We start from the raw sequence: 27,948 nt of genomic DNA on the forward strand, positions 1-27,948 counted from the left end.
GCGAACACACTGCTGGTCCTCGCTGCATTGGTCGAGTCCCAGACATACGTGTGTATTTTTTATCTAACATGAAGCGTTTAATACAGAGATAGATTTCCAGCCATAAGATCTCGTGTACGCCGTGCTTCTTTACTGGAGAGCCTCCCGTTTTCTGCCTGGTCCTGTTTCGGCTCAAAGTCTGCCGTGGAGCGGTTGTCACGCAGGCCGCGGATCGGTTCTTGTTGCTGGGAGGAGACCACACAGACTCGCCTCCCTGCTAGCATTATTAGCTGGCTATAATGCGTCGCTGCCGCTGCTGTATTTTCTACACAGAAGGCCCCTGTTCATCGAGGCAGGTCCTTGGTTAACTGTTTACCCCGACGGAACGAAAGGGTGACTTGGACCACACCTTTCAAGGTAATGTCTTGCCAGCTAGCTAACGTCATTCATGGGACCATTCAATTCAGTGGTCCTGTTGTACAGTACACACTAGCGAGCTAGCGGTTAGCCGGCGCTGGTTAGCTGCTTTGCATTTGCATGCATGGCCGCTTAGCAAACCCAATGTTAGGGAAATCTGTAATGTTTCAGCTAACGGTTGATCCCATTAATTACGTTATCATAACGTTAGCCTGCCAATGTTAAAGTATAGTAACATTAGTTATGGCATGGCGCCGCTTACAAGACTGTAGTGGGTCGTTAATGTTCGTAAAACTTATCATTGGGATTTTAACATTTTTTTTTTTTTTTTTACAGGTAATGAGATATTTTAAAGTCATTATAAAGTTAACTTTAAATTTATTTAATTTAAAACAGTAAAATGAATTAGAACCCAAGTATGGTTTCTCGCAAAACCCTCCTAAAATTAGTCAAAATCCTTCTAATAACCTAGTGTAATTAGTATTGCTGCCCCGGCCATGTTCCCCACGTTTAGGGTATTGACAGGATAAGACAGCCAGTCTGCCAAACCGGTGGCCCAAGTAAAAGGTGAACACCGGCTTGACAAGAAGGTTGAAAGTGCTGTGATTTTTGATCTGACTAATGAGAAAACACAAGTCTGCTTAGCTGACTAACACTGTTAATTTGTAAGGAAGTGTTTGAGGAGGACTTGCCTTTTGTCTAAAGTTGGCAACTGTTGTGTTGCACAGTGAAGATGTAAGTAGTCAAATTTCTAAACTGTGAGTAAGATTGTTCACATTCTGTGGCCTCATGTACTTGCTATAAGTAAAACTGTTGTGATCACAAAGGTTAAACCAATATCATATCTTTTACTTTGCAGTTGTGCAACAGTACAGTCCACTACGTGCTTGCCACAATGTACATAATGATCGTAAAGGTTCATTCTTGCACTAAGTCACCATGACTTCAGTTTAGGTTAAGTGCTAGGTGCTGCTGTCTGCCGTCATGAGCGCTTGCAAAATGCCTCTTTGACACTTATGTCTCAATGACCACCTGTAAGTCTAATAGGTCACTAAAGGGAGGTCAAAGAACAGTGTAAAACAATAATATTTCTGTTAATAAGCACCAAACACTGGACTTAATGAGATTTTATTCAATTATGTATTAGAAAATCACCCCATAGAGTGTGCAGCCACTCACAAGCTATTTCAAGGGAATTTGCAACTTGGCAAATCGTGCCTGGCTAATATCATGTTATTTGGCACTGTCTCCTAATCAGAATAATGCCATGCATAATTTTGTCTTTAACAATGTTGTTGTTTGCTTGTTTAAGGATGGATGTTGATTTGTGTGCTGGCGGGGACAGTACCAGGAGAAAAGCAGACCTGGCTGGGGTTGCAGAAGGCACAATGGACGTTGTACCTTTGGAGATGTATGACTCCGCCAGAGCAAAAATAGCAGCCAACCTACGGTGGCTGTTTGCCAAAGCCTATGGCATTGGTAAGTGATTTCACTTGCATTCATGCTACACAAATGCAAAGTGAGTCGTCACTTCTTTAGCTTTTTAGCCTGATATATGGTTCAAATGTATATCAAACACTTAAATGTTGACTTGTTTCTGACCACAGGAAGATGGTTCTTGAGAAACTCTAACACATTCTCACAGTTACTTCAGATGTTATTGTTAGTACGTTGTGTTTACTGCTCTCAATACTGATAGTCAGCAGAATGTGTTGTGCTCCAGCAGCGAAACTTTGACACCAAAAACCCAAGAGGAAGAAATATTTGTGCTCTTGAGCCAACATTTACCCCCCCAAATGGCCCTTGGCAACTGAGACCTCTCTCACTGACTCACCAGATCCTTCCATTCTTGTAGAGTGGCCAGTGAGATTGAGCCCAAATCAGGCTGAGTGACAGGCACTAAGGATTAAGCTATATCTGTTTGACTGTAGTCAGAGATGGAAAATTCTGATCTGCACTGCCAGTCACTCTCACTGCCTGGTGAGATGGTATCAGTATTAGTAACTCTGTCAGATAGGGACAGATTTTCCTACCTTGTCTATGGTTGCTTTTGCCAAGAGTGGAATAAATTTCAGGGGTGAAATGAGTTGTGTGAAATTTGAGGTAACCTTTTTAGGATCTGTTTTGGCGCAGCTGTAGAACTAACACCCTTTAAAAAACCCACCTCTGCTTGCCTTTTGTATAGTTGAGTCTACTTTATGTAACTCTTTATGTAACTAGATACAGCTGTTGAGATTTCCAGATTTATTTATTTTTTTAAGAATTTGGGTTTTATGTATGTATAAACATGTCCTATAGACAAACTAACACATGACACTATGAAAAATTAGTCATGTTGTCCAGTTTTCCTATTTTTTTATTTATAATAACTCCAAGAAAAAACTATAATGTGTGAATGTTGCTTAAATTTTTCTTAGAGAACCTTTACATGATTGAAAGTTTTACCAACAGAAATCATCTTCACACTTTTTGGCAGGCGGGTAGTCGTCAGTAGCAGGTAGTGTTTCAGGATTTGGTTCACTAAATGGAGCTATTGTTACAGTGAAGGGCTGATAGTTACCTTTTTGATGTGCTGCAGGGTGTTTCCTTATCTTTGAATTTGGTTAATGTAAACCTCAGCTATCTGATGCATAAATCCCTTCATTCACTTCTTTGCATGTGCGTAGTCTCTGGCCATTATTTCAGAGGCTTATTACAAGCTTTTTCTTTGTATTCTGTGGTCTCTTTATATCTGTGGTCATTACTCGGATTTCACAATGCCACTGGAGCATTCATTCTAAACAAATGACAGCAAGATGGGATATTCAGAGGTAATCTAGGTTATGTGTGGAAAGCTATTGTCTCATTTGCCTGTTTTTAAGGTCAACATTTTCCTCTAAACCCCCCTTTGTTTACTTTCCTCTGAGTTCATATCAAGGCTTGTAGAAGTCTGCTCTGTCATTTCACTGTCTGTCATCATAGGTCTTGGCTAACGATGCAGTCTGAAAGATGGTAAAAACAGCTTCATAAAGATAAAAATGATGCACTGCACGCAAACTTGGGTGGAGATCCTTTTCTGTTACAATAGAAAGTGTACAGCAGCCCCAAAGCTTTGGTGGCCCAGAAGAAGGGAACTCTCGGCTGCAGTCACAGTTGCCTTTGTCCCATGGGGACTCAATAAATTAGGCCCATTTTATTTCCACCCTATGGCTCATCTGGTCTCTGCTACAGTGCACTATTGTTTGCTTGGCCTGTGCATCGACTGACAGACGGGACCAGTGTAAACAGTTGTGATATAGTTTCATTGTGAATGAGTGTAACCATCTTCTGATGTAGGAGTGTGCTGGTTTTCACCTGGTGTGTTTTCACCTGCTTGGTTGTGCTCTTTCTTGCCTTCGATCATGCACAAGTTTGTATTTGTCTACATGCTCCTGCATGCTCTCCTGTCCTTCTGCCACTCTGCATTTGCTACAGCTGTTGGCAGCTGTTGTGCATCAGCCATTCACAACACCAACAAGGGTTAGAGCCTATAATGGCTGCATGCACAATACTGGTTCTTGTGCTGCCTGCTTGTGCTGACCACGGTGTAGTCCTGGTCCTGACTGGCTGACTTTGCTGGGTCTTGTTTCCAGGCCCAGTCCTCCTGCTCCACCCGTCCCAGTTAGTAAATTTTTCAGCCTGGCACTGGTAACAGGGATGTCGGGGCAGCTGCCACATGACATCAGCGTCTATTGAATGTAGTCAAACGTGAAGACTCGCCCCGACCAGACCCCTTTGTTTTCACACACAGTTACTCCCACACTTACTGTGTGTTTATATACCCAGACACAGCTCTCCAGGAATGACCCAAACTGCTGGGCGTTAGGTGTAATAGGTTGTTGTTGTACAATGATGTTGTCATTTCTTATGATGGCTGGCAGCATGTTGGTCTGTTGCAGTGATGCATGCAGAATACAGAGTACGGGATCAATGTGATCTGAACAGCTACTGAAATACGGGCAAATTATGTTAAAACTCCCGTTTAAATTTATATTTTTTTGCAGTTTTAGTTTCACAAGACAAATGTTCATGAAGTGCTGGGCAGGATATCAGCTGTATAAATTATTTTTAAAGAACTGCTATACTGATGAACTCAAAACATATTATTTTTCAAGTGCCTTATGTCATTATGTATGAAATTGGTTGCTACTTTTAGCGCTGAAGAGCTCCAAGAGGGGACCTGTATTTACTTCTTGCTCATGAGTCTAGTCATATATATCAAATAAATGACTACAAGACAGCAATTAACAACCCAAAACTAAATCTCTACAACAAGACAAACATTGTGGCACAGACCATTTCTAAACACTAATAACATCACATTTTTAAAATTGACTGGCATGCTGTGTGAGACAGTGAGACAACCCCCAAAACAGGAATGGTTTTACATGTGGAAGCCACTGACACTACAGAGGTTGCACAGGTAGTCCAACTCCTCCAGGGTGGCACAACAATATGTGCCATTGCCAAGTTTGCTGTGTATCCCAGCACAGTCTCAAGAGCATGGAGGAGATTCCACGAGACAGTCAGTTACTCTAGGAGAGCTGGACTGACCACAGACGGTCCTTAACCCATCAGCAGGACTGTTATCTGCTCCTTTGTGCAAGGAGGAATGGGATGAGCACTGCCAGAGCTACAAAATGACCTCCAGCAGGCCACTGCTGTGACTGATGTTCTGGGGAGGCACATCCATGGAGGGATGCACAGTCCTCTACAGGCTAGGCAATGACATCCTGACTGCCACTAGGTATCAGGATGAAATCCTTGGACCCACTGTGAGACCCCTTGCAGGTGCAGTGGGTTCTGGGTTCCTCCTGGTGCACAACAGTGCCCAGCCTCAACATTTAGCATAAATTTAGCATACTTGACTGCATAAACATATAGAAAAATTAAATTGGGAAAGAGAACCTGCATCTGATTACTAATATGTTTCTATTAGGTTATGTTTGGTTTTTTTTTTTGTTTTTTTTGGCATCATTTATTAGTTCCACAAAATTTTATTGGGTTGTGGTTTTTATATTCTTCTCAAAGGCACTACACTTGTACAGTTCGGCTTTTGTGCTTCGTACTTATCGTCCACTAAACCAGCAGGAAGAAGCTGCCTGCCATCCAGTTTTTGTGAATAGGAGATTGCTGACGAGTGGCTCCCTTTATCCCGTCAGTCAGTGCAGAGGCTGAGAACACAACACACACACAGCTCATGCTGTATTACTGGGGCTCAGACAGAGTTAAGAACAGATTTTACAGAACAGGGCCATTTCAAACACCTCCCTGTTCTGTTTAGGTTTTGGACATGTTTGCGCATGATTTTAGCCTCATTTTATTCCTGTATCTGCTTTACCTTGCAGTGCAAATTTAGTTTGTGCATGCCTCAAGACAGGCTGCTTCATCCCATGTCCGTATATGGCTGTGGTTTCTCGTTTTGAGAATGACTTCATATCCAAAGCAACAGAGTCGCCTCTGTAGGTCAACTGGTTTTCATTTTTTTGCTTTTATGCTGCAGGATTGTTGTATTAATGTTGGCAAAGTCCACAGTGTCACCTGAAAAGCCTGCTCTCACTGAGGCCTTGGCTTATCAAGGATCTGTTTTTCAATGCACTCATGAGGAAATGCGTTGGGACTTGCAATTACAAATGGCCATGTTTGCTGCAAGCAAACTGAAGCTGATATAGAACAAATATCACGTGGAAAGCACAGGGCTTTGTCATATTACAGTAGCTTGCGCCCCTGAAATTTTGTAGGTTGAGACAGTCAGAGCTGTTGCTGTTAAAGGCAAATCATTTTCCTGCTTTGTCATGCAGTATATTGTATCTTATCTTAACCACCTTATGTATGTCTTCAGTCCATGTATAGTTTGAGCAGCCTAAAGATAAATCTCATACACTGCTTCAGTATTTTTGCCTGGATCAAAATGGGCCTTTGGGGGAATGATGTCACACTAAAACACTCTCTCCATTGCAGACCATATCCCAGAGGACTTAAGGGACCCGTTCTACACGGACCAGTATGACCAGGAACATATCAAACCACCTGTCATTCGCCTGCTACTGTCCTGCGAGCTTTACTGCCGTGTGTGTGCCCTCATCCTCAAGACGGAGCAGGCAGCGTCTCTTCAGTCCCACATGTCTGTCATCCAGGCTCTGTCCAGGAAGGGGATTTATGTGGTGGAGAGTGATGACACACCTGTCACAGAGGGGGACCTGGCCAGTATGCCCATCAAAATGGTGAGTGGATACACTGAAAGTTTGTGTAAGAGTCACAGAGAAAACTGTGGTGGGACAGTGTTTTTTTTTTTTTTTTTGGGGGGGGGGTCATCATGTGCAGTAATGTTTATAAGGTGCTGATCTGCCCCCCCAAAAAAAGTATTTTGTGGCAAATAAACAACAATATTGTCAGCTGCCTGTCTAGTGAGTCTCTAGTCCAGTGTATGGACAGCTGGTAGTCCTTATTCTGCTCTAACATATGCTAACTTAGTGTAGTGGCACATAAAGCAGGCCTCTACCCACTTTGTATGTTTTTGCTAGTGGCCATCATCCTTGCAGTAGAGCTTAAGAGCCAAAAAAAAAACCTACAGTGGGAGGAGATAATTATTTGATCCCCTACTGTATTTCTAAGTTTGCTCACTTCCAAAGAAGTGAAGTCTTTAGTTTTTATGGTAGTGTCATTTTAATGGAGAGAGACAGAATATCAACTAAAAACAAACAACAAAAAAAAAAACTTGTTAATGATCTGAAGGCAGTTGTAACCACAATAACTCTTTCCTGTGAGAGGACAGAAGCTATAAACATATCCCTGCTTCTGATACATTATCTATCCAGTGAAATCAGTGCAAGTAGCTAGTGCTTTTATTATTATTATCTACCAATACCATCAAATGTGAAAACATCTTTCAGTACACATGAAATCTCAGATATTTGCAGTTGTTTGACGTTGTACACTTTGTAAAGCGTTTTAAGCATGCTTTGCTTTTGGCACAGTCTCCAGATTATTTGACTGCACCCTTGTCATATCTATTCAAATCATTCAGTGACATTTGACTGGCATGCAAGGTGTGTAAGGGCTTACTATGCAAGGTGTAGGCTTGTTTTGTTTTTTTTGGTATTTTTTTTCTTCATTGTGCAGACGTAGTGTTGTATTCTAGTCTGTTTTGAAAGTCTTTAGCCACACTTAATTCAATTAAGAATAACACCTGTACTTTGTGCTGTATATACCTCTTATAATGAGTATTCTTATAATGTTAGTCTTTTTCCACTATTGCCTGTTAGCCTGGGTTAAAAGTTAACAAGAATCACAGTGGTAGTTATTATCACTGATTGGGGTTTTAGGGTTTGTTGAATATTGAACTATGGCTGTGTTGAACGTGATTTGCAGTACACCCTCTGGGCCATAGTTTAACAAGTAGACTTTCATTAGAAGTACATAAATCAAACTTGTTGTGTTTGTGGTTCAACTTGATGGGAAGTGAAGCGTAAGGAGTAACAGAGTAAGAGTGCACTTTTACTCTGATTTTTATTTATTTAGTCATTCATAGGGTTGCAGTCCCTGTTCTGTCGTCGTCCAGTTTTCCGATCACTGCTGCAGCCCTATGTGGAAGCAACTTATAAATAATAAAATAACTCTGGCCTCTCTTTGAAAGGATCATAAAAAATAGAAATCCTGCTAAATAAACTGATCCCTCTGCTCTCTCAGAGCATGGACTTTAATCGGGGGCATTAGCGTTAAGAGGGTTACTCTCGTGTTAATACCTCGTTGAATAGATTTTATTGTGTCTGATATTTTTCTCACCTTCAGTTTCATCATTCTGTTAGAACATTTGCATAATATCATTTGAAAATCTCCTTAAACACCCAGTTTAAATGCTTGTCATCCAGCTTAGCTTTCCTGTCTTTCATAAGCTTTCTTCTAAATAAAATGGTAAAGGTGTTGGTAACTGGTAACATACTCTGTGGACTCATTTTGTTGTCTTCATACAAGTATAATGGTTGTAAGATTCTCACAGATCACCCATTAAATGACCTCTATTTATTCCACACCTGCACGGCCTGAATTAACAGTACCAATGCAAAGCTTTGTGAATGAAATTCAGAGCCTGTGGCGATGAAATCCGATGTCTCCCACTTTAACCGAGAGCACTTCACACAGGATAGGACGAACACCAACAGCCTCATTTGCGCTTAGACGTCTTCCTGCTTCCTACCCCTTTGTTACCATGGAAACCGGCGGTAGTGTTGAGCAGGCCTTCCCTCTGCAGGCTGGCTACTGAGGGATGTGTGCCTGCTTTTCCTCGCAGCAGTCTGATAAAATAATCCACGCAGGCCGGCGTGTAAGCGGCCAGACACAAAGCCAAGTGAGGATGTCGGAAAATCCTGAACAGGACACCGCTTATCTGTGACAGACTGTTGAAACCCCCACTCCCATATTGCTGACTTGACAAGGTGTTTCCATAGCAACCGGTGTTTTCTTACTTTGTGTGTGTGTGTGTGTGTGTGTGTGTGTGTGTGTGTGTGTGTGTGTGTGTCTTTAAATGAAGGGGATCCTATACCTGCAGATGCTTCCTCTGCACCTTGCCTGCCTCTTTTTGGGGAAACAGCTGGGGCTTGTAAAATCCTGTGAAGCTACCCTTTGTTTTGGGCCAATTTAAACTTCAGTGCATGCGCACACACACACTCAGACACACTCTCAGTGTGCACACAGAGCTTGGGGCAACAGCAGCCCTGCTCCACATGGGGCTACATGGTGTATTGGTGAAGGGCATGGTGTTGTAGGAGAACAAAAGATTGAACTGCACATGATGCAGTTATATTTACCCCTTTGTGTGTGTGTGTGTGTGTGTGTGTGTGTGTGTGTGTGTGTGTGTGTGTGTGTGTGTAGGTATTTATAAACAAATTTTTGACACTTGGGTGTTAAATATGCTATTTTGATGTTGAGTTGTTTAATATTAAGTGTCAGTGTATGTTTTTCTACATACATGCACATTTAAATGGAATTCATTATGTAATTGTTCAAAATGATAGATTTTTATGGTGCAGCTGAAATATGGATTCATTTTGGCTACATCCAGCTGCCTCTCTGTGCTACGATGGTATTGTATGCTGCTGAGATTTTGAACCATTTTAAACTTTGGACAATCTCCGCAGAATTCAGGCAGCGTTTTCCTCACATGCAGAACAAAGATGAAAGAATAATCTTCCTTAGCATTCCCACTGTTGTAAGAAATAAGTGTGGTTCAGCCAAGGGAGCTGCATCACATGATGGGGCAAATCAGAGCAAACGCCCCACTCCACTGGCAGATGTTTAGGTTTATTACTGATATGGAAGATAAATTGAAGTTGGCAGTAAAAGTGAAAAATATTTGTGAAGTTTTCATTGAATAAGGAAACCAAAATGTCATTTGAGGAGTTTCTTACTGCAGGATTCCACCGGTGCCACGTTTACTGACATCCAAATGAGCCTTTGAACCACACAAAATTTTTTTTTTTTTTTTTTTTGCATTTTTGGCCACAGTGGCTTTTTGTTAGCAGTGGTGAGAGACAGGAAATGGGGGGAAGATACAGGGGAAGACACGCAGGCAAATTGGCGACAGGCCGAGACTCGAACCCGCAACGCAATGCGCAGCATACGTATGTGGTCGCCGGCTTCACCACTAAGCCACCCGGGCGCCCGAACCACCCTAATTTTAAAGGTCCCTTAAAATAAGAATTCAGGCACCATTTTGCCATTGGTTTTTTATTGTGAGAGGAACATTTAATCTTAGTGTTGAATGAGAGCTGTGACATACAGTGACAGTGGTACAGGCAGACTTACAAGTTAATACAATTTCCACCAAGTTTGCTAAATGACCGGAGTGTGTGTAACAGTGAAGAATATTGACTTTTGTAGGTGCACTGATTGCCTCTGTCCCCCACCCCTCCCTCTCTGATCTCCTCAGCGGTCAAAGTTTCAGATAATTTGCGGATAATTCTCGAGAAAAGCCTAAAAGCCCCCCAAAATGGTATTTAGGTCAGCCCTCCCTGGTAGTTGCCTTCTTTGAAACCATTTCACTTTGATTTTGAGAGAGAACCAGCAGGCCTGAGGAAATTTTAGCTTCCCAAATGCACAGTAGTCATTCCTACTTTGTATACTAACGTTTCCACATCTCAGATAATATCGTGTTAGTTTGCTTGGACGTATCTTTTCACTGTTGTTTGTGTCCATGTAGGTCATGCAGTGGAGAAAGCTCTGAATAGCTCTCATTTATTATGTTAACAAGCCTAATCTCCTTGCACTTCCATCACCAATTGGATTAGGCTAGCAGCATGTCACACAAAGCACTGCTTGAAACTTGTGTGTATTGTTATATATGTGTTTTGTAATAGTTGCAGGTCCTGTGTCACTGTCATGTTTTAGAAACGTAATAAAACTTAAGAGTAGATTTTTACAAGCTAATGACTCATTAACCCAAATAAATGTAAGAATGTATTAGATGGGTGTTAATTATCACTTTGGCTATCAAGGATCAATATTGTGACTCGTGGGCGCCAACTGTCAGACCGCTTGGTGATGGGATACCCCTGCTGTGTTAGAGACCGGGATTATCATTGGACACCTACTGTGCTGACTGAGAGATTTCAGCTTTGATTAAGCCATTGTAGTTATTTAAAGCTTCACACTTGTTTAGGAACCTCATGGTCATGCCACTGGACTAAGGCCCCGCTTACACGCCAACGTTCCCAGTGGAAACGGTGTCGTTCTGCCGTTGTCGTTTCCAAAAAGTGACGCATTTACACGGAGACGTTTCAGAAATGATCTCCGTTTACACAGGAATGCAAAACGCTGAGAACACTGCAGTTCCTATTGCCAGGCCACCAGTTGGCGGTGTGGATATAGGAGCCGCAACCATAGTGTGCATGTGGGAGTGCCCCCGTTTCCAAAAAGTATCATTTTCACTCATCAACGCATCAAAACGTACCTGCTTTTATTTTGAAATGGTGTCGTGTAAACGGGGCCTAACTTTTATAGCAATGTATGAGCTTCAGATGATAGAAGAGAAGTTGTGAATGACTAATGCATATGTAGAAAAGTTCTGTTAAGGCTCCAAAAGAGGTGTTTGATATGTGATAAATTGGCACAAGTGATAGAAGCCTGCACTGCTGAGACCATGAAGCAGGAGAAAGTCTGAGTGAAGAAACAGAATCCGTTGTGTCCCCACTGGAGTGCTGACGGTTTTCCCCAATAACTACATAAATAATTGCAAGGCTCCAGGTGAAATACCGGCGGTTCTGAATATTGGTTCCCCCGAGACACTCACTGTGGGCATCAAAGTAGATATGAAGAAAAAAAGACTGTCAGACTACAAGAATTGGAAGAAAACAGGTGGAAGACGAGGAGCATCTCAGGCTTAGTTTCTCAGCTCGAGATGAGAATACCTCTGCTTCTGCTGCATCGATTTTGATTGTTTTAATTTGGAAAAGTATATGGCAAAAACACCCTGCTATGAAACCAAGGCTACACTAAGAATGCATTAAATACACTAAAGTATTTCTTTGCTTCTCACATTACAAAAGAAATCCTCTTTCTAATACTTTGTAGTTTTTTGTGTGTTTTGGGAGCTCTGCATTTGGTTATAATTTCTGCTTGTTTCCCTCCAGCTTGCACTGAAATGTGGAAAAAAAAAAACCCCACAGTGAGATTGAATTTTCCTCTGCTCCTCTTTCTCCCTCATCCAGAGTGCTCACATGCCCATGATCGATGCCCTGATGATGGCTTACACAGTGGAGATGATCAGCATAGAGAAAGTGGTGGCCTCTGTCAAGCGCTTCTCTACCTTCAGTGCCTCTAAGGAGTTGCCCTTTGACCTGGAGGATGCTATGGTTTTCTGGATTAACAAGGTACACAAACACACATGACACATATAAAAGAAGCACAGCAGCACATTGTTATTAACGTCTTTCTTAAAGTCTTGCTTAGCCTTTCTATCCTCTAAAATCCAGCTGGTTTTATTCATGGAGCTCCGAGTAGGCAGGTAATGCTACACATTGACTTTGTCATCATTTTTTTTTCTTGGGGCCTTAAAGTCACTGCAGATCAGACATATGCCAACAGATAGGAGTCTGGGTCTACTACACACATAGACTCGGGCTCATGTTGCAGTCATCTTTGGAAAAAAGAACAGTGTCAGTCTGTGGGGGATAGTATATGATCCTAAAATATCTAAATATTTGGTGGAATACACACATTTAATTTTTTATTGTCTTGAATAATAATAATTTAACTGCTCTGATATTAACAGTGACATTAAATCACCCTGTTTATAAGACTAAGGAAAATCTTTTAAGGAAATTCCCAATTCAAGTGCATAATCCTAGCTATGGTGGCTGCTGCAGGACAAACTACTCTGGCCATTCATCTGTAGCGAGTGCAGGCTGTCAGGCTGCTGTTTACCTCAATATGTGTCCGCGTCTATTTACTCTGGAGGAGGCTGTAAAACTTTGTGAAAGGAGTCTGATACATGTTGATGGGTCAGTGAAGCTCACTTCTGTCCGATGACAGCGATGCTGAGGTGGGATGAGATGTTGAGGATATCCTGAACTTTTCTGTTGTTTTGCTGGTTCATCGTCTTCTGTCCAGAGAAGGGAGGGACGCACGACTAATCTACTGACAATCAGTATTTGCAGCAATATTGGGAATAAATGAACATGCACGGTTTTGTGTGCTGGAGCCCTAACCTGAAGAAGATGAGGTGGAAATGAGGGAGGAGAGAGCCATCTCTGATTAGTCAGTTGTTTAATTTTCATTAGCGCTAAGTGCCTGTGCTGTATCCAGAAAGCTGTTCTCTAAATGTGTTTAAACAGAAAACCTTGTTATCGCAATAATTCCATTATCTCCTGGTAGGAGATTAGACAAAAAAGACCTTACCAAAAAGATTTGTCCTGGAGAACACTGATTCATCTGCTCTGTATGTGGGAGAGTAAGGATTCCTATTGCTTTTTCTTTATGACAAAAGGCAGAATCACAAAGCAGCAGCAGACGGGATGGATAAATGTGCCCTGTCTGTTCTCTCGCTAAGCTTTCAGCCTGCTTTAACACGTAGAAGAAGAAGAAGGGTGAAAAAAGGGTTAAAATAAATCGGCCCGTCTTTTACAAGGAAGAAAAGTCACATTCCTGAGCAGCTCCCTGTGTACACAGATTTATACTAAGCAGAGCACTAAACACATACTGGCACTTACTGAAGGTAGTTTTCTAAAACCAAACCGTATGCTAACAGTGTTAGGTCTGTGAATGATCTGGTATGAGAGCTGTTCTCTTTGCTACAGTTTAGAGGATGGCAGTGTAACCATTTAATGTAACCCCTAGGCGTTAGCAGTTAGCAGCTTGGAGGTGTTTTCGTGCTTGCTGTGCAAACATATTTTCTTTGTAGTTTTTTTCTTCACCACTAACTGTGTCAAATTTGTTGACACAGCTAAAAACCTCTGATGGTACTTTTCCTGTCAGCTTCTTTCTCTCCTTTTCTTTTGCTTGCGCTCGTTTTTTTATGTGCAGTTTAACACTTGTTGGGACGCTTTTATTGCACATCAAGGTGAGCCTGATGCTACCTTAAACCTAAAATAATGAACAAAAGTCCCAGTCTGAATGGTGAGAGTAGCAAATAACATTTTGCTTTGTTGGTCACATGCTGTGTTCTCTGAGTAAGGCCACAGTCACAGTGACATTGATTGCCCATTTGTGCAGGCCTAGAGAGGGTAATTGACCCCCTGGCAGCTGCCTGTCACTAGTGAAAAGTGTGTATTCCACGACCAGTTGGCCAGTTGAAGGCGAACGTCCTGTTTCCGGTTTGTATCGTACTTTTCAAGTTTCACTACAATTTTTTTTTGTACACAAGGTGGTGTCATTCATGCAAACTCCAGGCAAGGCACACCAGTCTGGCAGCAACCACCAGCAACAAGTGAAACATGTATTAACCTGCTGGTGGTTGCTAACTGATCTCTAGTCCTCTGTGACTGGGGCCCAGTCAGGTTTACTGGCTTCATACAAACATACTGAATATGCATGTGTTTTTTTTTTTTAATTTGTGGGGTTTTTTGTTTGTTTTTTCCCCTACAGGTGAACATGAAGATGAGGGAAATTGTAGAAAGGGAACACAAAGTCAAGCATCACCCCCTGGAGTCCCCTAGCCATCAAAAGGTAAAGCCACTCAGAGTGGGTTTGAGATCTTTACAGTCGAGAAATCCAAAAACCTAATAAAAGTTCCTTTTATTAGAAACACTCTCTTCTCTGTATCCAGGTGGGTCAAGCAGTTAGTTGTTTCAAAACAGCAACAGCATCCTTAGTTCTCACATGAATGTTTCTCCCTAATGGCATTTTAATGTTGTTCTGACCTTCCTCGCCTTTTATCTGTTTAAACTGGAAGCAGATCTGATCCTTTTGTCTCTGACGTGTTAATCTTTCTGCTCCTGTTCCTCATTTGTTCCTCCTTCCCACCTTCTCTTATTCCTGCAAACTGGATAGTCTCCCTCCAAATGGTATTGGAAGCTAGTCCCTGTAAGTTGGATGCCAGCCCCTATAACCCCATTTTCTTCCCCCTCTGCCCCTTGCACGCATAGTTCTGTGTTGATGTGCGCGCACACTCCACCATGGCTCATTCAAGCTCATTGTGTGCTGCTTGTAGCCAATGTGTCAGCAGGGGGGGGAGAAGGCTGACAGCTAGTTTGTTCTTTTTTTTTCCCCTTGTGGCAAGTATGTCACAAAGGTATAAGGTTACTTTAACCTTTGAAGTGTTCAAAAGGTTGTTCCTTTTTGTTTTAACTATGCAACGTGTGCTACCTCATTTCAAGCTCAAGTAGGCCATGTGGACTCTCTGTGCACAAGTTTGTGTGGTATTTGCTTGCCCAGTGAGAATAAGAAAAATCCATGCCTACACCTCTACTTTGCTTTGCAGACCCATTGTTGGCCACCTTCTCTCACTGATCTGCTTTGCCATTCTCCTTCCAGTTTCTCTCTTCTGCTCTCACACACACACTGTTTTCCTATGTGCCCACAATCTCCTGACAGTATCTCTGCTCTGTGTGTGTCAGCCTGATATCATGCACGAGCTGGCCCACTGCATGCTGGAGCCAGAGGAGCTCTCCGAATCGGTATAGTGATTCCTCCTGGTCAGGGAACTTGTCCTGTAGTAAAGCTGCTTGTCTGGTTGTTAGTGTCACCTGTGACTGCATAGCATAGATTAAAGTTAATATTAAGTTGTGTTATGCTTATTGGCTGTGTTGTGTTTATGTAAGTAGTGCCTAGATTCTCCAGACTTGGTTTTAATTTAAGCTATATTTATTTTTATTATTTCTGAGCGTTTAAGTCACAATGGATTTTTGTTATTTTTAATTATGAATGGAATATAATTCAAATTAATTAGACAAACCTATACAGTCTAAAGTGGACTGTTTTTTTTGTGTGAGGGCTGTCAATATAACTATATATATATTTAGTTCTGAGGCTGATGATGTGGAACTGGGCTTCAATTTAATGTGTCGTCTTCCCTCTAATTTGTTAATGTGGTGCACAGACTGCAAATTTAATTTATAAGCATGTTTTTAAATCGATACCTGTGATGGCATCTGTCTAAGCTAAACATTATATCTGTAAAAGATAAGGCTGCAGTGTTTTCTACTAAATTATGTTGCATTTGTGATAGGACCACATGGGCATGTGTATACACATGTACCCATCTAATAATAATAATAATAATAATAATAATAATAAATAGTCAGTTGCCAGTCCTTTTCCTTCTCCTGTGAATGGACTTTGACCCCCCTGTCATGGACCACAGCTGATGGTGGCATTTCCTGTTCTAATTTGCAGAGTTGCCCTCCTGCTCACAGCAGATCTCCACAAGCACAAGGACTACAGTCTTTAGCAGGAGACTGAAGTCCTTGTGCTGTTTTTGGTGTTCAGCACGGTGGAGATGGAGACTTGAGACCATTTAATGGCATCAAGGGCAGCCACAGCAGCAACGTAGCCAGCCTGAGTGTAGGAAAACAGACAGGAAGGATTGCAGCTAGCTGGTTAACAAAGGCTGAACTTTCAAAGTAAGAGTGAGGGTGTTGTCCTGTGGTAAATCAGTGTAGTGTACATGTCTCAGTCAGATGAAACAATAGAAATATTTCTGCGTGGGCAGCCATCATACCTGGCTAGCACACTTGAAGTCCACGTGTGGGGAAACACTGGGTTGTTATATTAAGATGCAGGCCTACCTGAATGGGTTTGTTAGTGATGAAATAGTTGGCATATTACTTTGTGAGGCTAATTTGATCACAAGTAACTTTGATCAGTTTTATTTCTCTTTCTTTAACTTGTGTCACAGTGAATATCAGATGGATTACTCATTACTTTAGGAACGGTTTTCCCAGAATAAATGTGATTATTTTAAAATCATGCTGAAGTATTTGGAGATACACGTAGCAGAACCAGTCCATACACTTCTCTGTTCAGGCCTGCTATCAGATCTGGATGTATGTCATTTCATTTTTTAGTTTCTAAAATGGGTGTGCATGTGTCTGTTTCATTTAATTAACTTGTGTTTGTTCAGGTTCATCAGTGAATTCCTGAAACTGAAATAAATACTTAAAATTACCAGCTTTAAAGAGTAGGCACGGAAACAACTGCAGACAGGAAGGCTGAATGTCTCCACTAATGATAAACCTGTTTTCCAAAAAGTGGGTCGACGATAGCAGCTGCTGATGTTTGGGTCAGCTGGTTCATGTCACCTGGTTTCACGGCTGGTGACCCCCTTGCCATTAAAGCCAGTGGAAAACTGATCTTCGACTCTGTGTTGTTCATGTCACTGTTCTTTAACACCTTCACCCTCATCTTCTCACAGTTAAACAGGTCTTAAGGATTCTCCCTCGACTGGGTGTTCATGGTGCTTCTGGGGCGTTTGTCATTCGGCACCATCTTTAACAGATCGCACAAAACCTGCTGTTGATCAGTTTAAGAGAAGTTTCAGCTCATACTTGCATAACAAATTCCCTATAGCTGTGAACCCCCTGGGGAGAACCTTGATCTGATGCTTAAATTAGTTAGAGCATTAACTGGAAGATAAACTTCCATGGATAATACATGCTTTGACTAGATGTGACTGTGATGTGGAAGAGATTTGTACTTGTGATACTAATCATTGCATTTAGGATGTTTTGTGACGTGCACTCACTGGTAGTAGCTTTTATTTTCATAAAACCCTGATTCTCTCCCCCTGGTGGTTAGGTACGGTATCGTCGGGAGCATGCTTCAGGTCGACAGCTGCCCTTCTTCCCACTGCTGGAGGACCTTATGAGGGATGTTTGTGATGGAGCTGCACTGCTCACCGTGGTCCATTACTACTGCCCAGACCTCATGAAGCTGGAAGGTATGATCCTCTTGCCAAGTACTCTCATAGAGTATTTTTCTGTAGCAGCCATCAGACTTGCTCTGCTAACGGACTTGATTTAATATCTGTGTGTGATGCTATTTTGTCACTTGCTCACTCTTACAGTCACTGTTAAGTCAGTGAGCCATTTATAGCTATCAGGTCATCAAGTTGTCCTGATTTGCCCTGCTCTCTGCACATCTGATTAGATATTTGCCTGAAGGAAGTACCTTCCATCGCTGATAGCCTGTACAACATCCAGCTCCTCAGAGAATTTGCGAACGAGTACCTGAATAAAAGTTTCTACCTGACAACAGAGGACGTGCTCTACTCACCGCTCGTGCTCAAGGTACAAAAATCTGTCAGATGTGTGTACTTCAGAGTGAATTTTAAGTAAAGTAACATGTTGCCTGTTCTCTGTGTAGCACAACGTGATGGTGTTCATCGCTGAGCTGTTTTGGTGGTTTGAGACCGTAAAGCCAGAGTTTGTCCAGCCCAGAGACCTCCAGGAGTTTAAAGATGGTAAGTGTCAGACTACATGAACTTAAGATTTAATGTTTTTTTCATATTAATATTGCTGTGGGTGAGAAGTGTAGGTGCTTAGTTTCTTGGCATCCACCCTGTACCATCAGGACAGGATAATACTCACAGGAACACCATGGAAAAAATTGTTTTATTTGTATTAAACTATTAAAGTCCATTGGAGTTCATTAGAAAGGCAGCATGCATATTTAGTTAATTGTACTGTAGTGTCTCAAAAATTGTATCTTAAAATAATACCTCTCTTTAAGGCAGCTTTAAGCTGATCCAACCCTGCAGTGTTTTTCTGGATACATTTTTTTTAGCACTTTTTTAGCTCAGTTGTCTTCCCAGGTTCAACTAATCAACTAGTTAGTCATCCTTGTCATTAATAGTCAGTGGTCAACACCTTTGTCCTTGTTCTTTACTAAGCTCGAGCCATAGCTCATCCCAAGAGTGCCCGTCCATCAGTGCCCATCTCCAACGCCACCAAGCGAAGCTTTCTAGCTAGTCCTGGCGTGGCTGACAACCAGAGCAGCCCTGAAGTCTGTAACAGGTACTTCCTGCACCCTGAAGACTCTGACCCCCTGTAAGTCTCCTCTCACTTTCCTTCTCATTCCACTTCATCATGATCCCGTCTTCTAACCAGTTACAGTAGCCCCACAAGGATGGGTAGATATGCAGAGATGGAATTGTTTCACTCTCATCTGTCTTTCACAGCTAACCCTGTGTCTGATCACCTGTGTTAAGCTGACCCTGTGCATATTGTTAGTTTGTTTGTGGTATGGTAAAATAGTGAGCTTTTGTTGTGAATGTGCTGAAATATAATGGGATCCAGTGTGTTTTGGTTCTTATTGTCTTTACTGTAAGCTCTGTTCTCAGCTGATCACAAGTTTTATGCCAATAGTGTTTCAATGGAGTTATGATTTTTTTTTAATTAATTTTATTTTGTTGGCTTGCAGTAAAGGGGGCCCAACCTTCAGTCCTTCACACCCACTCTTGCCCCTGAGACAGCGACAACAAAAGCAGCAAGGAGATGATGCAGGTAAGACAAATCTTTGCTTTTTTTTTGTTTTTTAAACATGCATGCACCGTTACTCAAACATTTGTGTGAGTGTGTCCAAACGTTTGAGTGGTACTGAGGGGTTGAAAGATTTAGATTCAAGTCATGCTGTGTGTTTCTGGATAGGGTTGAGAAACCGCTCGAACTCCTTGACTCAGATGGATGGACAGCAAGTCAGAGGCTCTGTAGTAGCGTGGCCCGACAAGAGGCAGAGGTACCTGGAAGGATAATTACATTTTTAATCTAAAATAAATGCTTTTTTTTCATATGCCTAGTTATGAATAACTTGTTTATGCTACCAGTGTAGGTCTTATGTGTGTAAGCACCAAATGAAGAGATCTAAATTGTATATGGACTTATTGTATTCTGTATTTAATGCAGACTTCACAGCTGAGGTTTTCTCGTGCTCTCTTTCTGCAGACCAGTGTCCACATTGGGCCCTTATATGTTGCACTCAGCCACCGACAGCGATGCAGAAATGGCTTCTGGTGACAGTGTGAGTCTGGCTCGTTCAATTAGTAAAGACAGCCTGGCATCCAATGCCGTCAGCGTCACTCCCAAACACCAGACCTCTGTCCACCAACCATCACATCCTGCAGTACGCAGAGTCAATGGCCACAGCCTACTGGGAAATGTCAACATGGAGGATGAGGAAGAAACTCTGGTGGCAGTAGCCAGGACTGATGGTCCTGCGGTCTCCAAACGGGTTGAGGGGACACAATCAGCTGCTGTAATTGGACCCAAATCTTCCACTGACTCCAAATCTTCAACAGATAGCTTTTACCTTGAACCACTAATGCCTGCCGTGCTCAAAACGGCTAAAGAGAAGTCTGTATGCCTAAACAAGGAGGAGGAGAGTGGTGAAGTGTCCCGGTCTGCAGGAAGGGGCTCTTTACGCCGAGGAGATGGATCTACATCTGCTGTCCGTAGGAAAGCTCCCTGCAGTCTGAACCAAACATTTCCCCCTGAGGAAGAAGACTTGCCAAATGAGCCTGTCCAAGGCCAGGCAGGTCTCAGGCCAACTGTCACCAGCAATGTGGAGCCTTCCTCCAGGGAGCCAGCTGAGGGTTTCTACCTGCATTCAGATTCAGAAGAACAAAAGTCTGGCCAGGGCGGTGACCTGGAGGACCTTGATGAGGAAGAAGAGGATTTGGATGAAGCCGCTACCACTAAAGACGCATGCTGGCCCAGGAAAGCCTTCAACGAGGCAGATGAAGAAGAAGAATCAGCCAAACTCCAAGAGGACATGAATGTCAAAGAGCATGAGGACAAAGACATTAACGGTGGCAGCGGTCATTCTAGCCCCTGTCTCAGCACACACTCCCAGTCCAGCAGCATGGCCAGCGGCAGTGTGCGCATGACCTCCTTTGCTGAGCGTAAAGCCCAGCAGCAGCGCTTTGGTAGCAACCATGACCTGCGCTCCAGTGCCTCCAGTTCCCAGAGGACCACTCCAGATGGATCAGAGTGCAGCGGCCCCCTGGCTTCCTCCTGGAGGCTTAAGAGGGACCAGAGTCCCTCTTCCCCCTTGGGAGGATGCACTCGTACAGGTGATGGCAGCGGCGGTGCGAATGTATTGGCTTCTGAAATTGTCCAGCTCCGCATGCAGTTGGAAGAGAAGCGGCGTGCTATTGAGCACCAGAAGAAGAAGATGGAAGTACTGTCAGCGAGGCAGAGGCAGAAGCTGGGAAAGGCGGCTTTTCTGCACATAGTAAAGAAAGGTGGAGGAAAGAGTGATACGTTACCCAACCCACTGAAAGCTGACATCTCTAAAGATGATCTCAATGTGGAGAAAGGACCATCAAGTAAAGATGACATGTGTGTTGATACCATGAGAGGGGAGAAAGAAGTGGATGAGACCACCCCGTCTGGTGCCTTAGAAGCAGAAAAGAAAGGGAACGGTGGAAGCTTCTATCTAGATGAAGAGTTGGACCTGAATGAGTGCAGCCGCTCTATTGAGCTGCTGAATGAAGCTATTGGCAGCATCCAGCAACAGATGATGCAACTTTCACTGCAGCAGGAGATGTTGATGAAACAGAATGTACAATCCTCACCTGGTGCAGCTCCACCTCCTGCTCCCACCAGTGACAAAAACGGAGACTCCAAGACTGGAGCAGGCTTTCACTTTGTGGAGCATCTCTCTGGCACTGGCACCGCTCCAACTAGGAAGCCCCCGAAACTAAGCTCTGGCCGGAGCTCCAGATCCAAACCATCAGAGCTAAAGATGGCGAAGGAACAGAGCCGCCAGACTGCCAGGACCCTCACCCCCACCCAGTGTGGATCAGAGACATTACCACACCCAAAGCTGTCAGCTGGGGGCAGGTCCCCCAGGACCGAGCGGCCTGACAGCCCCAGAAACCCCACAGCTAGAGAGACAGTTGACAAGCCAGGATCTGGCCACGTTCGGAGTGCTACCTTCCGACTTCACGATGAAGCGAACATGCGCCTGCCGACCCGAGTGGACCTGACGTCTCTGGCTCCTTCAGAAGTGTCCTTTGATGAGTGCCTGTCCAACAACACTGGAGAGTCTGAGCTCAACTCTTCAGACGGTTCAGGGAAAGAGAATGTACCATCAGAGGAGGCGCATCGCAGCAAAACCCACCTCATCGAGGTTGATCTGTCAGAGCTGAAGGCACCTGAGGAAGAAGAGGGTGCTGAGGACAGAACAACAGAGGCAGATGATGGAGAGCAGAAGTCAGTCCTGGGCTTCTTCTTCAAGGTACTGCCATTTAAAAAAAAAAAAAAAAGCCCAACATCTAGCTCATTGTTGTGATCATAAATTGCAGTTTGATGTTCCACTATATTTTTCCATGTGCTAGGATGAGCAGAAAGCAGAGGATGAGCTTGCTAAGAAGAGAGCGGCGTTCTTGCTGAAGCAGCAGAAGAAAGCTGAGGAGGCTCGACTCCGTAAACAACAACTAGAAGTCGAATCTGAGCTCAAACGAGATGAAGCCAGGTAAATTATTTTCACATTGATGTCGATTTCTGATATTTTTATCAAGAAAATGGCTAAAATTCAGGTGTTTGGTGCCAACACTAGACGGAAAGCCGAAGAGGACCGTTTGCGTAAAGAAGAGGAGAAGACACGGCGGGAGCTGATAAAGCAAGAGTATCTGCGGAGGAAGCAGCAAGAGATGTTTGAGGAACAAGGTCTCGTGAAGCCCAAAACTCCCAAACCGAAGCAGAAACACAGACCCAAGTCTGTCCTCAGAGAGGAATCCTCCAGCGACAATTTCTCCAAGTGCTCTTCCACACGTAAGACGTGCATCACTAGTTTGACATTTAGCTAAAAATCAATTCTTCTGTAAATGTCACAGCATGTGCTTCATTTGTTTTTCCAGCTGAGCTGTGGTACATTGACTGACTGGCTATTTTTTATTTTTTTAATACAAAACTTTTGGTAGATGGATCCTATGGTTTGTTTTTAACAAATTTTTAATTAATTATAGTGCATTTATAGTCTTTTTTTTCCTGTAGCAGTCTTTTTATCTATCTACCAGTATTGCGCTTATCTAGACAGGATGTTTCCATTCCGTCCTTGTACTGTTGGAGCTTCTGTGTGTGTTTTAGCCTTTAGTAGCTGGTTCATTTGTGCCTGATCTTAACCTCTACCCTCCATGAAGGGTACTGGGATTTGCATCTTCTAGTTCACATAGTCAGCACCTGTAGGTGTCTTAGCTGTAACTAATTTATCTTGTCTTTCAGGTCAGCTGGTATTCAGGTATTCTGTGTGTACCCAATCAGAGTGTGGGGATGATGAAATCTCCCCCCTGACCTGTCTTCCTGGCTCCCCCTTGCCGTAGCATTTGTGTTGTACCTCATCAATCTCTAGCTATATTGCTTTATTCGATGCACTTTAAGCACCTCCCGCATGTCTTTGGACCAAACAACATCTTGTTTCATTGTAGGGTTACACATAGGTGTGCATATCTGGAATTGTATTCAGAGATTTCAATGTTTCTTTCATCAGACCAGAGGAAATTATTTCTCGTCATCTGTGAGTCTTCCAGGTACCATTTGGAAAGTCCCAGCAAGCTTTCATTTAGTTGGCCACTTAAACCTAATATCCTGAGATCTTTGTTACCTGTCAGACCGTGGCTCTTGCCCCCAACTTCTGAGATCCAGGAAAAGTTAGGTTGAAGAGGTCTTAGGCAGTTTCATTGCTAAGGATTGATTTTCACTTATACATCAGCTGTGAGACCTATACAGACCAATGGGTGCCTTTTTTTTAAATATTATTCAGTGAATTCAGTTAAGGCACGGATCGACTTCAGTTGAGCTGTAGAAGCCTGTCAGGGGCCACCGATGGAAATAAAATGTAACAGTCAATAATAATTAGGGATCCAAAAATGTAAATGTGATAGTCTTTCCTTTTTTTTGAGTTAAAGATTTGTGTGATTGTGATAAAAGCTGTCAGCACAGAGGATCGCTCATAGCTATAGTGCATGTTGGATTTGGCAGTGGTTTAATGCCAGATGCTCTTCCTGTCACAACCCCAAAGAGATTTGTATCTCCTCCCGGGATCGAACCAGGGACCCTAAAACAAAGACTAAAACTGCTTATACAATTTAGTAAATATCTTTTTTCTAAATTGCAATTCACTTTGAAAATGTTTCCAATGGTCTCCCCTGTTTCACATAGCTGACAACCTGAGTAACGCCCAATCAGGCTCCAACCTGTCCCTGGCCTCAGCCGCTACCAACGAGGCTGACAGTGTCAACTCTGGAGGGGCTGGCTCCCAGCGGTAACTTTCTCTCTTGTGTTTATATGTTAAGATTATTATGTGCATTGTGTAGGATTTGCTGCCTTTATGATAATTATTTTCCATCCATCCATCCATTCGCTTCCGCTTATCCCGGTCAGGGTCGCGGGGGGGCTGGAGCCTATCCCAGCTGTCATAGGGCGAGAGGCAGGGTACACCCTGAACAGGTTGCCGGCCTGTCACAGGGCCAACACAGAGAGACGAACAACCTTTCACACTCACATTCACACCTATGGGCAATTTAGAATAGCCAATTAACCTAACCCCAGTAAGTGCATGTCTTTGGAATGTGGGAGGAAACCGGAGTACCCGGAGGAAACCCACGCAAGCACGGGGAGAACATGCAAACTCCACACAGAGAGAGGGAGAGGCCTGGGCCAAGGTGGAATCGAACCCAGGCCTTCCAGATGGTATTCTATCTGTGAGGCAACAGTGCTAACCACTGCGCCACCGTGCTGCGATAATTATTTTGTTACCAAAAAAAAAAAAAAAAAAAAATCCTTCATGTCATGATTATTGATCAACCCATACTTCCTGTTTTGTTGTGTCCAGCTGTGACTCTGTGGAGTCATTTCCGGGCAGTCGGAACAGTCGAACTGCAGAGAGAGACTGGGACAACGGCTCCACTGCATCTTCCATCACTTCCATGGCTGAATATACTGGTGAGTGCACAGATTTCATTATGTTTTTAGCTCCACTGTCATCAGAGATGACAGTAAGTGGAGCTGATCTGATACCGAGCCACCGGGCGTTTGTTTCAATAAATACTGAACATTGATTTTTACCTTTAATCCCCACTCCTCCCGTATTCCTTGGAAAATTGCTTTGAAACTTGGTATGAGTGTTTATCTGTGACGGACACCTACTGTACGTGTCTTAGCTGTAACTAATTTATAATCATCAGACTGAGTCCTCTGTTACATTGTGTGGGTTTTCTTCTTCAGGCCCCAAACTCTTCAAGGAGCCCAGTGCCAAGTCAAACAAGCCAATCATCCATAATGCAATCTCTCACTGCTGCCTGGCTGGCAAAGTCAACGAGCCCCAGAAGAACCAGATCCTAGAGGTTAGTGTGGAATCACTAAAGATATTTTTTAAACAAGATTTCTTTAAGATTCTGGTGATTTCTCTGCCTGTTTGTTTGACACTCTTATAAAGAGTCACTCCCTCCTGCCTGTTGTGGTACTAGAGGCCAGTTTGACCTGCATTATGTTTGTTACATGAACTTTAAATAATTGTTTGGTATACTTGATGTAAAGACAGACGGCATTCAAAAGTTTTGTCTGACTTATTCTAATCTAAATAATGTTGAAACTAAAAGCAAGAGCAACGGGAGCTGCGGTCCTCCATCAAATCTGAAAATTCTCACCATGCATGAATTGAGCCTCTGGATTCATGTTAGTTTATTTTCTTAAGAACATCATGAAAATGGGAAATGTGATAATATCGCAACTGAAAAGAATGCTTCCCAACATTCCTGCATCCAGATCAACTCCAAAAATCACTTCTAAGTTGGGCCAAGCTGCACCTTTTCATGCTTTCTGATATTTTCCTGCCAACAAACCAATCCTATAAGCTGCCTGGCAAAGTTCTGATTTTATTATTTACTTCACACTCAGATATCTTTAAGGCTATTTTTGTTTTCGTTTTCTTTTTGGGATCCCCATCTGTGTATGAAACATTGGTGGCACCTCTATTTTGGCAGCATGATCAATAACTCTTCTCTGGTCCAGTTATCTGGTTTTTATTGGGTCTTTATTTTTTCTTTGGCAGCAGAATTTGTAAACCAATGTAGGTCAGACTGAACTGTTGGGGGTCTGACTAACTATAGCACGCAAATGAAAAAGGAGAAAGTTTGTAGAGGCTAAAAACAGCAGGACTTACCTGAAATCAGAAAGCCTTTTTCCAATTCAAACCAGCACTCTTACTACTGTTAAAATTATACAGTTATATCAACTTTTAAAATTTCACTTCACTGCTGTTCACCTCCCATCCCCACTAGGAGTTGGAGAAATGTGAGTCCAACCACCTCATGATCCTGTTTCGTGACGGTGGCTGTCAGTTTCGGGCGCTCTACTCGTACTTCCCCGACACCGAAGAGATACAGAAGCTGACAGGCACCGGGCCCAAGAGTATCAGCAAGAAGATGATCGACAAGCTGTACAAGTACAGCTCGGACCGAAAGCAGTTTACCGTCATCCCTGCCAAGACTGTGTCAGTCAGCGTGGACGCCCTGACCATCCACAACCACCTGTGGCAGGCCAAGAGAGGCGCTGTGCCAAAGAAAAGTGGAAAATAGCAGGCAGGGCTTTAAACACACCTTCATCCACGTCATCTTATCATCACACTGCTTGTTTACTGACTGCAATGACACCCCAAAGCTCAGTGTGGAAAACTACATGGGAGAGGCCGCTATGGACACGTGGTCCTCTGTAGGTGGACCGAGGCAGACACAAAGATGTGTGTGCGTGTTTGTACGTGTGCGTCTGGTGCTTGCAATGTGAGAAGGAACGCCAGCTGAACTTGCTTCTTCTTCCTGTGATCTCGGTGTCATCTGTTCAGGTTTGTTTTTAGTGAGTCTATTTTTTTTTTATTTTCAACAACACCCATGGCTTCAAGCATGTGGCATTTTTTCCCCTGTCATGTGTGGTGGATGTTCATTTTTACATGAAGTATTTATTAGTTCAGCACTGTCATGGTTGAGAGCTCAGCTGCAGCACTAAAAATCCTTCCTTCTCTCCGGAAATGCCTCTTCTTTTGGACAAATTTGGACACGAGGGGGCCGGACATCGGGGGGTTTATGTCACTCTTTTCAGAAAATCTGAAGCAAGGGAACTTTGTACAACCCTTTAGGACTACTCTGCTGTCACAACAACAACAGTTTCTCCCCCACGTGGACTATCAAATCAGGCTGGCATTACCAATTTTGCCTCACCAGGGACCTCCAGAAAACCTGCTGCTCTGAACTGTCGTCGTCTTTAGTCATGGGGGAGCTCCTTGGGTCTCTCTCAGACGTCCGTTGGCCTTTCACGCATCGTGGTACTATCGTCTATTTATTCAGCCGCTTTTTAAACTAGACGCTGATCGTGTAGCACTGGATATACGTATTACAAAGAAAAAAGAAAAAAAAAATAACGGTGGTCATTTTAAAAACTTTTATTTGTTAAAACATCCTTTTTTTTTTTTTTTTAGGGTGTAAGAAGAGGGAGAATGATGGGCTTTGGTACAAAACTGATGCTTTTTTTTCTTGTTTTTTTAAGTTATCAGTGGAATTGAGTTTAAGCTGATGTCTTTTCATCATAGCAGGAATTCTCTGATGTTTAGAGCTTAGTTGTGTTTTCTCTCTCCACTGGACACTACTTAAACTGTCCTGTATAAAGGTGCACTCATGAACACTTGTCGACGGCTTCTCTCATACAATGTAAACCCCCCCCCACACACACACAAAAAAAAACGCCACTCCTTCCCTCCCCAAGTGTTTCTGTCAGCCTGTCCCATCTTTAATGGCAGCAGCAGCTCGCTCACTCTTGTTGTGAAGAGTGCCTCCGTGCTGCTCTGTAACCTGTTCAAATGACAGTATTTGATATATTCACAAAGGGGGTGGGGTCTCTGTGTGTTTGGGGGTGGGGGGGTGTTGTGGTTCAGTTATGTACCAACATTAAAGAACATTCCTCCAAAGTGTTGACAACACTGCCACGTCGTCTCTCTTCTGTCTTTTTCAAAAATCAAAGTGCTTTTTTTTTTTTTTTTTTTTTTTTTAAAGAAACCGTTTGTTGGCCTCAAACAACCCCAAGTGTTGCACGAGCACTTTACTTTCTGCTTATT

The 27,948-nt window shown here is 43.0% G+C and overlaps 1 protein-coding gene across 3 annotated transcripts; it reads left to right on the plus strand.

Moving 5' to 3' along the window:
• On the plus strand, positions 1-27,237 carry camsap1b (calmodulin regulated spectrin-associated protein 1b). Of its 3 annotated transcripts, XM_030737103.1 has the most exons (19): positions 1-396; positions 1,709-1,875; positions 6,376-6,638; positions 12,120-12,281; positions 14,494-14,574; positions 14,899-14,931; positions 17,644-17,785; positions 17,995-18,134; positions 18,211-18,307; positions 18,737-18,860; positions 19,267-19,349; positions 19,494-19,581; positions 19,788-22,083; positions 22,184-22,320; positions 22,405-22,619; positions 24,006-24,108; positions 24,679-24,788; positions 25,071-25,189; positions 26,126-27,237. In XM_030737103.1, exons 2-19 carry the CDS (start codon positions 1,710-1,712, stop codon positions 26,420-26,422), a joined length of 4,656 nt encoding a protein of 1,551 aa, XP_030592963.1. In that variant the 5' UTR covers positions 1-396; position 1,709; the 3' UTR covers positions 26,423-27,237. The 3 variants fall into 3 exon arrangements, with proteins under 3 accessions (XP_030592963.1, XP_030592961.1, XP_030592962.1); XM_030737101.1 differs by lacking the exon at positions 14,899-14,931 and having other exon boundaries at positions 18,737-18,893; XM_030737102.1 differs by lacking the exon at positions 14,899-14,931.
• The last annotated feature ends 711 nt before the right edge of the window (positions 27,238-27,948 follow it).

This window comes from Archocentrus centrarchus, chromosome 9 (assembly GCF_007364275.1).
Source record: "Archocentrus centrarchus isolate MPI-CPG fArcCen1 chromosome 9, fArcCen1, whole genome shotgun sequence".
Classification (NCBI taxonomy): domain Eukaryota; kingdom Metazoa; phylum Chordata; class Actinopteri; order Cichliformes; family Cichlidae; genus Archocentrus; species Archocentrus centrarchus.

Bases quoted from the DNA above. Each gene is read 5' to 3' on its own strand.
- camsap1b (XM_030737103.1), top strand. From the start codon at position 1,710: ATGGATGTTGATTTGTGTGCTGGCGGGGACAGTACCAGGAGAAAAGCA. The intron at 1,876-6,375 runs GTAAGTGATTTC...TCTCCATTGCAG, and splicing joins TGCCAAAGCCTATGGCATTG to ACCATATCCCAGAGGACTTA. The intron at 24,109-24,678 runs GTAACTTTCTCT...TGTTGTGTCCAG, and splicing joins GGAGGGGCTGGCTCCCAGCG to CTGTGACTCTGTGGAGTCAT.